Genomic DNA, 15,385 nt, shown 5'->3' on the forward strand with positions numbered 1-15,385 from the left:
GATCGGAAGTACTCGACTTTTTTTGTGTTTAGCTGATTCATGATGGTTCCAGTGTTGGTTTACAAGGTCGAAAATCGGGAATTACACAGGAAAGGAAAAATATTGTGGTGTCAATGATTGGACTCGAAATCTTGATCTGCCGGTCATGAATACCCAGTTCAGGAAATTAAGTCGTGATACTCAGCAACAAGAAACTAAGTGGCTTCATTAGGTTGGGCAAGTTAATGCGATAAAATTCTGATTGTTTATCCGTAATAGATGAAAGGTTAATAATTGGTTATTCTCATCGTTAACAGTTTGAATACCATCTTAATTATGGTTATTTGACTGTGTCCTTTGAATATGGTAAAATAACAATTTAATAAACAGTTATTTAATCATTTTTCACGAAATTACTAACAGTGTATATAGTATTTGAAACAATGTATGTTCATTTGAACAGTTATATAAGAACGTAATAAAAAGAAATATATTTAGTGCTAACGAGGCAGCAGTATTTCATTTTTGGTTATTGATTCTTATTTTTTTAATCACTTTTTTCACATAATTATTTACTTTGCAAAGCATATCAATTATTCTTATTAAAATGAGTAAAACGGATTTTCGTTTTTTTCTATGATTCCAATACATTTTATTTCCATTCATTATAAGGTTTTAAAAAGAAGAGGTTTTGCGTCATTCTTCCTTTTTGCCATGAACACAATTTTTTTTAATTTGATTAGTTAGTAAGTTAAATGTATTTATATGAATAGATTTTTTTTAATTTTGGCCTAGAATTTTTTTTGTCTCTCCTTTTATCTCGGATTTGATATTTTTCCACGAATCTACCTGTTCAATTTTATTTGCTTCATAACTTGAATACATAAATGTCATTCGATTTGAAATTGGTTTCAGGATTAAGTGACCAGAGGAGAAAACTTACAAACCTTTAAAATAAGCACTTTTTTTATTCAAATAGAATTATAACTAATAGTTATCATTACTTTGTTTCCTGAAAAGAAACATTCCGAATTGTTAATCAAAAGTGACATGAGCGATCAAAATTATGCTAGTTCACTGAAAAAAATTAGAGGATATAAAAACATCACTAACATAAAAGGCTTTCTCTTAAAAGTAATACTCAAATATTGAAAAGTAATGCACAGATATTAGAATCAGAAGTAAATCTCTTGAAGTATATTATGTTAAAAATCCATCCTATTCTTTACGCTTATATGTTTTCGATTGACTACGCAACATCTTATAAGAATATTTACTATAGAGTGATTTACAAAAAAAAAGAAAAGAAATAAAGCTGATTTTTTTATTATTGTTATTACATTGAAGGGTAATATTACATGTGCCAACCTCAAATAAATTCAATACTTATCTTCTTTCTTTCCGGATCTCAAGTATTGAAAACTTTGGAATATATTATTGATTTTTTTTGACATAGCATTTCTTCTATAAAGCATATTTTAAATAAAAAGGGGTCTGCTCGAGGTTATCTATCTAATAAAAATACCCAAAAGCTGTTTTAAAATAAAAAATATATTTTATTTAAGAGGTATTTCTAGGGTTTTAACAAATGTTTCACATTTATTTTTAAATCAATTATTATTGCGGATTGGGAAGTTAAATCAGATTTGAATGCAAAAATAAGTAATGAAATTAATTGTTTGCCTGATTATTTTAAAGTTATTAAATTATGAAATGTATATCGATGAAAGAAAGTATAAAAACATTTTGAGAACGATAACCAGTCTCTATTCATTTTACACTCAAGCATTAAATTTTTGCGTCGCAATAAAATTCATAATGGTGCTAAGCTGCTGTACAAGTTAGAAATTTCTCAAAATTACAATTAAAAAACTATTTATATAACTGTTATTTTCTAATATTGAAGAAAAAAGCAGTCAAATAATCATAAATAAGATAGTATTCAAATTGTTCACTATGAGAAATACCATTTATTAATTGATTTCACTTAATACGCTTAATAACAGAAATTTTTCGCACCAGCTAGGTCCATTTAATGAATCCCCACTTCGTTCCTTGACACTGGATATAAAATATAGTCGAGAAGGATATTATGTGACATTCTCTGCAACTGATAAAGAGTTTCCAGTATCCTGCACCCCCAATTTGTATCCTTGGACTATTAGATTACGATACATAGATGGCATACATAGATGGCAGCACCGTAAAGCTATAGAGCTTAACACTAAAGTACTTAAACTTAAAGTGCATTTCTTATCTCTAAAGATAGGTGAGACAGCCAGATAAACTAATTATACTACATTTCATGGTTTATTTGATAAAACACAAATCAACTCCTACCTAACAAAAAGCCAAGCTCCAATGCCAATTAAAAATTCCTTTTGAAAGTCTTGAAATCATGCTAATTGTAAATGGCCTCAAAACCGTATAGTTTTTTATTCGTGGTATTTTAACAATACTAGTTGTTAACGGTTTCAACTCTATAAAAGTATTGTTTGTAACTCTTTGGCCACGACTATATTCCCGATAGATGTCTTTTCGGGGCCTTTCGATTTTTTTAAAATGTATTATTAAGTAAAAAGAAACAAGAGAAAAACGAGGGAAATTAAGAAAAATCAATAAGTTTTAATTATTGCGCATAACCTCCAAGCATATCGAATCCATAAAATAAGTTCAAAATGTAGAGGGAACATGGAAAATTTCAGAATAATGAAAAAAGAATGGAAGAAATTTCTTTTTTTAAAAATAAATTATTTTTCTTCTATTCTATTAAGAATAAAATAGAAGTATATTAAGAAAAAAAAAGAATATAAGGAATATGTAGTAATTTTTATTTATCCAAAACACAAATCGACAAACTCATTAAAAATTTGATAAAAAAATAACGGATACCTAACTAAAGCAATTGAATTCTATATAAAATCATTGACTTAATTGTATGTTATTATAAATACATTTACTACATTCTTTGTTAGTTTGTATAAATTTTACATGCGCAAATCCATTACAGGCAAATCCGCTGATAAAATTCATATCTCTTTCTCTCTTTTCATTCTTAAATAAAGGTTAATTTCCTAAATCATTAAAATTGTCTAATTAAATGTCAATATTATTAATCTTAAAAATTTCTTTAAAGTATCCAGTATAATATTACTGTGAGCATATATGTTTTCGAGCCAATCTTTGGTAACTAAAAAATCAAACGTGCTTCAGTACTACGGTAAGAACGTACTATGAAACAACATTCCTCTATTTGCGCCTTTACCTAAATTTGTGCTTCTGTTTTCCTATTTTGTAATCTGACAATCTTATTACTAAAATATTTTAAATCATTCTTGAAAATTTTCCCGTTGATGTAAATTCATTTGAATTGAATATTCGCTGCATGGATTGCGTTTTATGTTTTGTTCTGTTTTTTATTTACATTTTATTTTCTGTTTTTTATGTGATACTTATCACTTAATGTGTTCTATTCTATTTTCATTTCAAAAAAAATTTTGAGTGCTCCTCACACTATTGTATTAATATATTTTTCTTTGACTGTATTGATACAATATTGGAAAGTATTCCTTTTTGCAGATAAAATCGTGTGAGCTGATGATGAGGTTATACTTTTCTTCCCGGATTATTTTATTATTTTTTTGAAATAATTTTCCTTTTTTTTTCCTTATTCTGTATTTTTTAAAATATTTTCTCTACGTTTTGAAACATGGGAAATTTCGCCATATTCCAGTAGTTTTAAATTTAATAACGAAGATATAGATCTGCTATATTCATAAATGAAGACATAGATCTTTAATTGCAAATTTGTCATTCCGACAGCTTTTCTTGTAAATAAGTTTTGCTTTAAAGTTATGAACATTTAGGGTCCTTTACCTGATCTGAATGGACTTTGAAAATAAAATTAAAAGACATTCGCTGCTTATTGAAAATTAATTATTGCCAAAATTCAATGAGCGCAGAAAAGGGTTAAATATACGAATAATTTATTCAAGTTATAAAACATTTATTAATTTTTCATCAGCGGAATCAATGATATTAGAAGGAAATCCGCAATCTAAAACGATTCCTTTATGGTAACGGAGTTTATTGTTGGTGTTAATTTTGGAGATTTTTAACAAATATAATTCAGAGAAAAGTTAAATGTCGTTGTTGGATTTATGTATCTCAACTCCCAACTCAACATCACTGATTTTATACTAGGATGTTATTATTGTTATTCCATAATAAAAAGCCACTGTTGAATTTATTTATGACAAACCCTTAAATAGAGCTGAATTCTATTTATTAGATCCTGATTTAAAAGCAGGAATAGTTCCGATACTGGAATATCACTGAATTTCTGCTTAAATTAATTTACTATTCGGTTTCATCAATTTTGCGATTATTCAGCTTCGATTTGTTACAATGTATGCTTCAAAATTGAATTTTAATACTGTATAAAGTCTGATGTTAGGTTTTAAAGTTTAGTTAACAAAGAATGCTTTTCATAATGTTGGAATGATTATAAATTCAGCAGCATTTATAAATACGTAATTTATGCTTTCTGACGTATTGGAAAATCCAATGATTATAATATCTTTAAATTATGGAATTCTTATTATTCAAAAATTGATAAAAAATGTAAGTAAATCCAATATAAAAAATGATAATTGGGTAAAATGCAATTAATCATATGCATTTTCTTGCTTTTATTTAGTTTTGCTTAAACATAAGGGTTGTACCTAAGGTGTTTATTCAGTAGTTCTTATAGTGTTCCGGCTCATCCAACGTGGATGAACCCACTATTGTGAAAATTTTAAAAGATAAAAATAATCTGATATTATCATTAATAGATTCATTTTAATTTTTTTTATATAGGTGACAATTGCAATAATATTTTCAGTAATTTTATTCGCTTAAGTAGAAAATTATTTAATTCTATTTTTAAAATTACTATATTTTCAATTCTATACAAAATCAAAATTTCAGAATCCATTAACACCGCATTGTAATATAATTATTAAGTATAAAGCACACAGCATGTTAATAAAGGGAGATTTTTAATGATTATTGCATTCTGAAATTGAAAAAAGGCTTAAAACAGTTGTAGAAAAATTTTAGTTTCTTTAGATTTCGGTATGATGTATAATTCGGTATAATTTTTTACTACTATATTCTATTGAAAAAGTGAAAAACAATAATAGTTTTATTTTAGATATATAGCCCACCTTCAGTTATTTGAAATTTATTCAAATTATTTTATTTTCCCTTAATATAATATAATCACATAAGTAAAATTTTTTTAATACATAAACTGTGAGACAAGATTAATTAGTTAAATTCATTAAGAACAAGTTATCTAATCTAAATGATCTTCCATTACCTTTGATTTTACCTTTAAATGTTACTACTGCATGATATAATTATTTTTTAAATATTATTATTATTGTACTGAAATAGTATTATTATTACAATGAAATATTAATATAATTATACCATTATACTGATATATTATTAATATGCTGAAAAAATATTATTATATTCTACTAAAATAATAATATTATTATATTGAAATATTTTTAAAAATGTAACCCTTACTGGTCAGGAATTCAAACTAGCAAATTGCAATTATTAATGCATTAAAAGAATTTGATCCATGCTCGTGTTGCTCCCCTAACCCACGTTTGCTGCGCCATCATTTTATTTCTTGAAAAAGATAGTTGCATTAAAACTAAATATAATTAATGCATTCTAAAATTTTTAATTGTTTCAATAAAGAATTGGTACCACAAGTTTAGTTTAGAAAAATATTTTTGCATTATTTTCATTGTAACTTCATCAAAAGTCTTATCCCCCCTCCTATTTTCTAGATAAGTTTTGGTTTCAATAAAAAAAAATCATTAAGTATTTTTCACCCCGTATACCGATAGTCTGAAAATATTTTTCAGTATTACTTTTGAATTTGAAATAGTTATTTCGTATTTATTATTTTAATTGCAGAATTTTTACTTAAAACTTTTAATTGAAAAGAATAGGTTATTAAAAAAGGAAGTGTATTTTTCATTGACTTTTCATTAAACGATGGTTAAATATCTTTATTATTTAACGTTGCATTGATATTTAATTTTATTCTCCTATTTTTAATGTAATAAAAGGAGGTGACGCATTGTTAAACTAGTAACTGCTGAATTGGTCGAAAGCAACAGTTTGAGAAGTAACATTTTGGCTTTTGCTGAAAATAATTTTACAGTCACTTGTGTTTTCAAAGGTGGCTAACAAAACAGGTGCTTACACTAAGAGGAATAAAAATTTTTCGACTGGTAATAAATACGTACATGTATTCTTTATATTAAAAATACATTCTGGCATGTAAAAATTTCATTCGGTTCATTTTAAAAACTGACATGCACGGCAGGTCATTTAAAATTTGTTATATTCTTCAAACCTTGTTATTCTTATAATTCTGAAAATTTCTTTCCATGTTTCATAGTATTGTAATTTCAAAAAATTAGAAAACTTACCTAATACAGTAAGTCGAGCTACAGAGCGAATAGGTTTTTCGTTTTTGCCCGGCCCAACCTAAAAAGATAACAATATTATTTACAAATGAGAAGGGAATAAATAAATGGATAAAAGAGACACAAAATGAGATATTATGATTTAATTCTTACAAATACATGAGCGCCACTTATGAAAAACCTTCAAGCATTTGAAAGGAATACATTTAGATAGTTGTACTTTGCCGTGGTATCAAAAAGTAAATATAAAGGACAAAAAAAAATTTAAAATTGAATAAATTCAAAATTGAAAATTCAATAATTTTCGCATGATAAGGTACTTATATTTTTTTTCAAAAATAAGTTTTGTTTTATCAGTTTTTCTTTTTTTTTTAAATTCCTTTTTAGCATTCATAGCATTAGAATTAGGAAAAAAATACCACATGAAGCCACTTTTCTCAAACTTAATCGTGAAGAACTACTGTTTTCAATGAGACGGTAGCATAGGTATGTGAAAAACGTTGCCATGCTAGTGTTAACCAACAAAAAACATTACTATTAAGGATTACAAGACTAGTACCAGATTGATTGCGGGGTAAACTTCGAAGGTGTTTCTGATGACAAAATTGTACCGATTCACATCTCCCAGTCAAAGAAATAGATTTTGATGTCTTTAATCTACTATCATGAGATTTTGACAACGTCTTTGTTTCCTTATTATATAGAAATTAAACTATGGAATTTCAGACGTACATTGTTCTAATATAGTTTTTGAGACTAAAAAATGCTTATTAAGGTCTGCAATTTTAAAACACTCGATAAGAGAGAGGTTTTTTAAGTAGTGAATATTATTTTTTTATTATGATAAAATTAATTATCACATTTTAAGAGGTTAATTTATTTTATTATTCTAAAAGACAGATTCACTAGCTGATTATGTTAAGTAGAGACAATAATTTTTGTTTTAGGTTTCTTTTCAAGAAAATGTAAATTAATAAAATCTGAGAATTATCTATTAAAATTATCAAAAAAGGGTCTATATTGAGTTTAGCATTCAATCGACAAATTTACAAGAAATTATTTTCTCTATTTTAAATATTTACACATTAACTTCCGTTTCCTGCTTAATAGGATAATTTTTATTGCTAAAGTAATTCAATTATTGTATAAATTAGAATGCTTTTGTGATATAGCAAATACAGTGCTCTAAAAATGCTAACTTATAGAATTTATTTAAAAAAAAATTCAATAATTGTGTCTCAAAACATTAACGCTCTTTTCGCAAGAATTAATTCAACCGATAATCAAATAAAAAGTTTCAGTTTTTCTTTCATTTATGATTCGTTAAACTTGCGTGTAAAAATGTATTTCTTGCAAAACAAAGACCAAACGTAATTTAAGAACGTTTAAAAAGCACAAAACTATTCCTTTTCATAGTTATAGAATTTATTTATTTCATTTTTAAACACACTAAATATTATCTAGCCTTATTTTTATAGAATATTTAAAAAGTACCATTTCAATGTCTAAATACTTAATTAGTGTCGTCATTCATAAAAAAAATAAATTTATTTAATTTATAAAAAAATGTTTATTTTCCAAAACAAAATTAGTTTAGCCTCAGTCCTTAGTATTTTTTTACGAACGAAATGACAATAATTTAGTTTCTATGTTTAGAAAATAATTAGCTCCACTGCCTCATTTATTTGCTTCTATGTCGAGTCCTAAAATGCACGGAATTCCGATGGAAGGAAAAAGGATAACTCTTAAAAAATTTCACATATCTAGCAAAGTAAATATGCTTTGAGCATTTACTTTCTCTCTCTCAAAATTTCAGATAAATCAACTGCGACAAATAATTAAACATTCATTTATATGCAGATACAGTGACTTTTAGTTTCAAAAATCGTGACACGTATACTTTTAGGAAAACTAACCACTCATGAATGATTCTCTTAAGAAGAAAAGCTGTTGAGAATTAATTAAAATCGGATTCGACTGGTTGGCGCTTCACAGTCCCCATATCTCAAGAGGCCATTTGTTCTTTTCTCAATTCCAATTCTTTGGAAAACAACAAGCATCGTAATGAATTGTTTATTTCAAAGTTTTATCTTTTCTCCTTTTATAACATGTATTCTATTAATTTGAAGCAAAGTCTAGAACTATTTTAGAATTACCATCACTGTGATGTGGGAAATGAATAAAAGAATCTTTTTATGTTCAACATTTGTGAGATGTTGTTAGCTATTATGGTGCTTTAATTAAATGTGTTTATCAATAGCATTAAGAGTACTTTTATGCTAGTTTAATAAAATAGATTGTTAATATATTTACCGTTGCAACTGTCTTGTGCTATTTTTTCTATTATTGAAGAAAAGAAATATCGTTTTCTTTCTTATTCTATGAAAATTTAATTAATAAATGTAACTATTTCTCTCAGTCTTATTCTATGCTACAGCCTAATATAACCTTTACGAATTGCTTATTGATCTTAGATTTCTTTTATTACATTTATTAAAATATTAACTTTTTAACGCATAATACATTATATTACTATAGCCTTTTTGCACATTATGGATGTATTTGGTACCTTTCTAAAAATACTTAATGCCTTTATCTAGGATACAGATTCTGTTTTCACAAAATTCTTTCAACCTCAGAGTCCAAAAAACTTGACTACACAAAACATAGTAAGTAGACAAAACGAAAAAGAAATAGTTTCTAAGGAACTGGAATATTATTATTATCATAATATTGTTTCAATATACGCTACTTTCAAAGCGAAAAATATAGAGTCAAATATATTCTCCTCTTTCATACTTAGTCACGAAAAAAAGTCAAGGGTCTTGCTTTGTTTAGTAAATCTTCCTCAATATTTAAAAAGAAAAGAACTTTAATATTTGGTTTTAAAATATTTGAGATCATACTTAATAAGAATTATTAACATCAAATTAGTTTTGGTTTTATTTTCTTAATTTTTGATTAAATAAAAAACTTAAAATATGTATGAAGGAACATAATATACACTATCAGGAGGAAAGTGACGGGACAACTGTAAAGTTTGGTGGAGGAAGATTGATGGTATGGGCCTGTTTCTCCTGGTATGGGGCTGGCCCACTGGTGAAGGTAGATGGTATAATAAATGCCATTGAATACGGCTATATTCTCGATAATCATGCCCTTCCTACCTTGTGGACAACGTACGGTATGGTTGATTGCTTGTATCAAGACGACAAAATCCCATGACGCAAGGAGGACTCTTGATTGGTATGTGAACAACAGCGTTAAACGCATGGAGTGGCGGTGCAGATCCCTGATCTTAACCCAATTGAACATCTCTGGGACGAATTGGACCGTCGGTTGAGGGCCTGCACCCCACTCCCCAAAAGCAAGCATGAACAATGGAACTTCCTGTTAAACATTTGGAAGGAAATTCCTCTTGCCACTATGGTTAATTTAGTGCAAAGCATGATCAGAAAAGTTGCAGCTGTGATCGCAGCCAAAGGAGGCCCTACCTCCTGCTAATTTTAATAAATATGGGTTTATGTCGTTATAGTGTCGTGTCCCGTCACTTTCTTCCAAATAGTGTAGTTGAAATAGGGAAAGTATCATGTTAGTTTTAAAAGCCCAAAACTATTAGAAATTTCTCAGAAAAAATGGTTAAATAACTTTTTATTGGATGGTTATTTTAACATATTTAATGAAAACAGTCAAGAAACCATAAATAAAATGGTAAACGAACTGTCAAGTTTGAGAGAAACTGTTTAATAGCTGCTTTCACCTAATATGGTTAAACAACCAGAATTTTATCGCACCAACTAGAACCACCTAATAAAACTACTTACTTCTTTGCAACTGCATACGTATCATAGCCGAGTGGGCTTATCTGCCACTTTCATGACCGACGGAACTGGAGTTCGAGTTCTAGTATTGATACCACAATATTTCCTCCATCCCCTTCAACGCATGAAGAGTTTCCAGTGTCCGGCACTCTCCAATGCCAATTACCTTACGAAAAGCCAAGCTCCTATGGTTAGTTAAATAATATATATATATATTTTTTACGTTTTTGAAAAATGCTAGTTGTTTATGGCTGAAAAACCGTATAGATTTATATTCATAACCATACTTTTTGAAAATAGTTTCAAAAGCCATAACGGAAAAAAATGTTCTTTACCGTAATTTTTACGGTTAATCGGATGGACAGACATCTACCAATTATTTTACCATAATTTCAGAATAAAAATTTTAACAGTTAAATACTTATTTAAATTCTCTGGTAGCTAAGGCTAATGTTTTATGTTTTTTGTGTAAAATTCTATCATGAAACTCATTAAATTTTTTTTACAAACTGTATATAATGATAGTTTAAACTTACTTGACACTGAAATTCTGCTTCGTCCTCTAACCGGGCATCATGAACTAACAAAGTGTAGGCTGATTTTGAATGATCTACTCTCATTTCATATCTTTCATATCCGGGTATCTCAGGATCGTATCCTAAAAAAGTAAGTAATTCTGAAAATAAGTAATTTTATTCTTAAAGAACTCTAAATATTGTGGAAAAAAATATGTACTTGCATAACACACACACACAGACACACATTTCTATTTTTCCATTTGACAAAAATGGAAATGAGTGCGTTTTATAAGTAATAAATATAAACCTGAGGTTTCTCGCAAACCCACGCATTTCTTTTTATGGATGTAAAGTAAAATTATAAAATGTAAGTAAAATTATTTATTTTTTATTTTTGCTGTGCTTAACACTCCATCGGGCGCGTTGATCTGACAGATACAGGCGTGTCAATATCTCTGCTTTTGTCCCCTAAAACATTTTCTTACGACCTTGACCTTATCAGTATCTGTCCATCTGGCCCCCTGCTACTTTGGAATGCAGTAGTGACCAGTTCGGTGTAGGAGTATTTCCTGTTTCTAAGCTTGCTTGAAATTTTGTATCTGTTAGATACACGCGCCCGATAACGTTTGTCTCGTGAAGCTACATGGAAGTATCGAGATTCCCTGAGCGTTTTTGATTTATCTTTTTCCTACGATGAGTGCTAAACGCTTTTTAGATTTGAAAAATCAGAAAAACCTAGAGCTAGTTCATAGTATTCTATTTAGTGATGGAAATAAGGAATTAAATGCTGAAGAATTTGATGAAAGTGATGCTGACGAAGAAGATATTTTAGAAACACGTGAAGTTGATTGTCATTTCAGTAAAAGTGTTTATAATGACTCAGAACTCGATGATGATGTTAATAATGATGATTTTTATGTAGGAAAGGACAATAATACTTAAATGGGCAAAACAGATAGGAAGAAAAAATTTGACTTAAATTTAGAATCGGATTCAATTATAATAATTGATTTGTCACTTTTATATTATGTATTATTTGTGCATAACTGTCCTTTTTATACTTTTTCAACAGTTTAACATGTTTAATTAAATGTTTTTTACAGCATTTCACTTTTGTAATAGCGTTTGTGATTAGTAAATAAAAATTATTATTGAAAATATTAAAAAATATATAAAAATTAAATAAAAATTAAAAATATACATAAAAAACTAATAAAAGGTCCGGGTGTAAAAGCCTGGACCTAAAAAGAGTAAAAATAGGAGATTTAAGGTAATACATATTAACAGAAAACATACAAAACAGAGATGTATCTGACAGATACATCGCGCCCGATGCCGTAAGTTTCGAGACGCGCCCGACGGAGTGTTAAGTGAAAACTTGATGAATTCAGTAAACATAAAGAAACCAAATTAAAAAAATTCTGGATTTGAGAGAGGAATAAAGTTTAGAATGGCTCAGGAAGTATATTCTTCGTTTCAAAGATATGTTTATCTTGTTTGAATCTTAGTAATGGCTAGGTATGCAATAACTTGCGCACTTTTATTGTTTTTTTTTTCTATAGTACATATTTTACTTTTGGTAAAATATGCTTACATGCGTTTTGTACCGTAATTTTATAAAATTTAAATTCCCGAGAAATTTTAATTGCACCATTTTTCAGAAATTCATTTTACATAGATGTTCTAAAAACTATTTACTGTAGAAATGTAATTTTGTTACAGAAAATTAATTATATGTTTAAACATAATATGGGACAAGAATGTCGTGATCTCAAGATGGGGTTGCTATCATTAAAACAAAACCTAAGACCGTAGTATGATGTAATAGATATTAAGAAAGTGTAATTTGCAAAAATCAGTTATATATCGTTATAGTAGCTCGGTGCAATGTCTTCACAAACTGGCAAGATTTATAAAGTTCAAACTACTCTTTAAATAGTTTAATGACAAAATCGGAGTAATAAAATAAAGTTTAATGACTGATCAATCATAAATAGTTATTCTATACCAGTGTTTCCCAAACTTATGACTTTTGTGTACCCTTTCTAAATTTGTCGTAACGCTGTGTTCCACTAATAAAAAAAATGAATGTATTTTTTACTATAAAAAATTACACAAAAGTTAAAAATCACAAATGGCTGTTGACATCACTAATTATTAACTGTTCACTCTGCAAAAAATAGCCAATTGAAATATACGTTATCGTAAATTTTCATGGCTGGCTTTGTTTTTAAATAAAATTTTTTTAAATGTTCCTGTGTTGCAAGATATTTCGCATAAGAACGCGTACCACCATTAAACTGTTCTCGTACCCCTGGGGGTACGTGTACTACACTTTGGGAAACACTGTTCTATACTATTTGATGCAAACTAATGTTTAAGAAAAGTAAGAATAAAAATACTTTAATATGATTCTCTAGGAAGTAAATAACCACTAATCTTCAAAAATGGCAAATAAATCATTCTATATTACCAAAAAATAAAAATATTGCTCCTTCATTTAGCATTTTGATATTATGAATGCACTTTTAACATTTCAAAATGAGAAAATTGAACCATAAGTTATGTGCTTTAAATAACCTATAAAGAAGTTTAAGTTCCAAGAAAATATTCTAAAAAAAGTGTTGAATTTCCAGCTTGGCTTTTACGTGTTCCACAAAGAGATAATGTTAAAATTTTCAGATTTAGCGCTGATCAAGTGTAACGTTTTGAGATTTAAATGAAACCTTCCGGAAACAAATAGTTTGGAGAAAAGGCCATTTCGATTCGTTCCCCTGAGAAATTCTTGAGTTTAGTGGTTGAAAAAAAGAAGATCTTTCTTGTCAATGAGATCTGTAGGGCTAGAGATAGCATTTTAGGATTGTAAGGTCAAGAAAGTAAAGCCGAAAAAGCTCGATAAAACGATATCAGCGTCATCTAGTAAAGCGATAGTGCACAAGTATGTGAAATGTTTCCCAAACATATCTTTACCAGCTTCTTTCTTTATACTGTTATTGACAGTTCTATACCTTTGTCAGATACTTCCTTTATTTTACGAAATATTTTATTTTGTTTCAAATGCATTTTGTATTCGAAGCAGGAGTTCAGTTTGAAAAACCAATAATTTCTATTTTGAAGTCTGTTCAAGTATTATATTTTGGATCAAACTTTTCGAGATCATACTGGAGAATAATTGAAAAATTATGAGAAAAAGAACAAAAAACTATTAAAATAATGCGAAAGTAAATTAGTAAAATATTATCGTTTTAGGGACAGAAAGAAGGATTAGCACTTCAATAGTAAAAGGGATTCAACTTTCAATTTGCTAATCTACGAAGAGTTACGTGAAAGTAATTTCCTTATTTTTAAACAACTATCACTATTTTTCAACATCCTTATATTCCCGCTCTGAAAAATACCACCTCTAGAATATAGTTAGTGACAGGAAGAAAGTTTTGTAAATGACCATAAAAATACAAGTTTTCCCTATTTTTTCTACAATTAAAAAATATGGCCCGTAACCGTAAATAAGCATTAAGCTTATAGATCATTTGTAATATAATGTCATGCTCCTAAAAGTTATCTTCTGTTCGGGCTTAGGCAAAGAGTGAGGATTGGTTGTAGTCTGTAGTCACCAGTATGGGAGCCCGAAAGAGGTATTATGGCGCCTCCCGGATCAAGCTGAGAACCATTAGGACCGTAGGCAAACGTTATAATCACATCACCATAGTAAGGACACGGGGGAGTTATAAAGTTTTATATAGTGCCTGACACGATAAGTTGTATGAATTTTAATTAATAGTACAAAAAAAAAATTTGTTTTTTTTACCTTCTGTTTTTGTTGGATAAAATTTAAAGTCAGTAAAAATTAGAATAAAATTTTTTATCATTCTATTCATATCAATTTATTCTAATACTTCTTTTTTTATCACAACTCTGTGCAAGTATAATATTCATTAAGGTAAACTTTTATTATAATAATAATAAAATACCTATTCAGTTTTAAAATTTACTAAAATACAAAATTATTTCACAACTGTTTTTTTAAGTAGAATTTAAAATAAATAAAATATGTATAAGTCTTCCTTAAATGGTATTGATATCTAAAAGTTAAAAAAAAATAATTGCAATATATTCAAACCCTTAGGAAAATTTACTATAGATTTGCGATAAAAATGTCATAGAATATCTTTATGGTGTTTTGCCTATGGTAAAACTCTATCACTCAATTCTGCCATAAATATATGGCAAAATTTTACCATTAGTGCATAGCAAATTTCTGACATAAGCGTATGCAAAAGTGCATGGTACAATTTTTCCATAAGTAAGTCCCCATTGGGACTTACTTGTATACATATCCTGTGGTATTATTTTATATAGCAAAATTTTTGGGATAAAAATGTGTTGTGCTACTGAATATGATTTTTTTCATACGTTATGGGAACATTTCTTCACTGCCCTATGGAATTTTTTCATAAAACTACACTTAGGCAGATTTATACATGTACGAAGTTCATTAAATTACGGAAAGTTCTTTTCCTTTCGGAGCTTTTCACAAGAATAAATATGAGAAAGATAAATTAAGGTG

The 15,385-nt window shown here is 28.2% G+C and overlaps 1 protein-coding gene across 1 annotated transcript in view; it reads right to left on the bottom strand.

The window, feature by feature from the left end:
• LOC107452704 (adhesion molecule nephrin-like) overlaps window positions 1–15,385 on the bottom strand; it is a 435,364-nt gene that overhangs the window by 233,687 nt on the left and 186,292 nt on the right. The window contains exons 3-4 of the mRNA XM_071188109.1: window positions 10,837–10,958; window positions 6,483–6,540 (exon numbers count right to left, since the gene is read on the bottom strand). Of these exons, the coding sequence (XP_071044210.1) occupies window positions 6,483–6,540; window positions 10,837–10,958 (180 nt within the window). The remainder of the gene's footprint in view (window positions 1–6,482; window positions 6,541–10,836; window positions 10,959–15,385) is intronic.

This window comes from Parasteatoda tepidariorum, chromosome 12 (genome assembly GCF_982258835.1).
Source record: "Parasteatoda tepidariorum strain Cologne lab strain chromosome 12, Ptep-v5.0, whole genome shotgun sequence".
Lineage (NCBI taxonomy): Eukaryota > Metazoa > Arthropoda > Arachnida > Araneae > Theridiidae > Parasteatoda > Parasteatoda tepidariorum.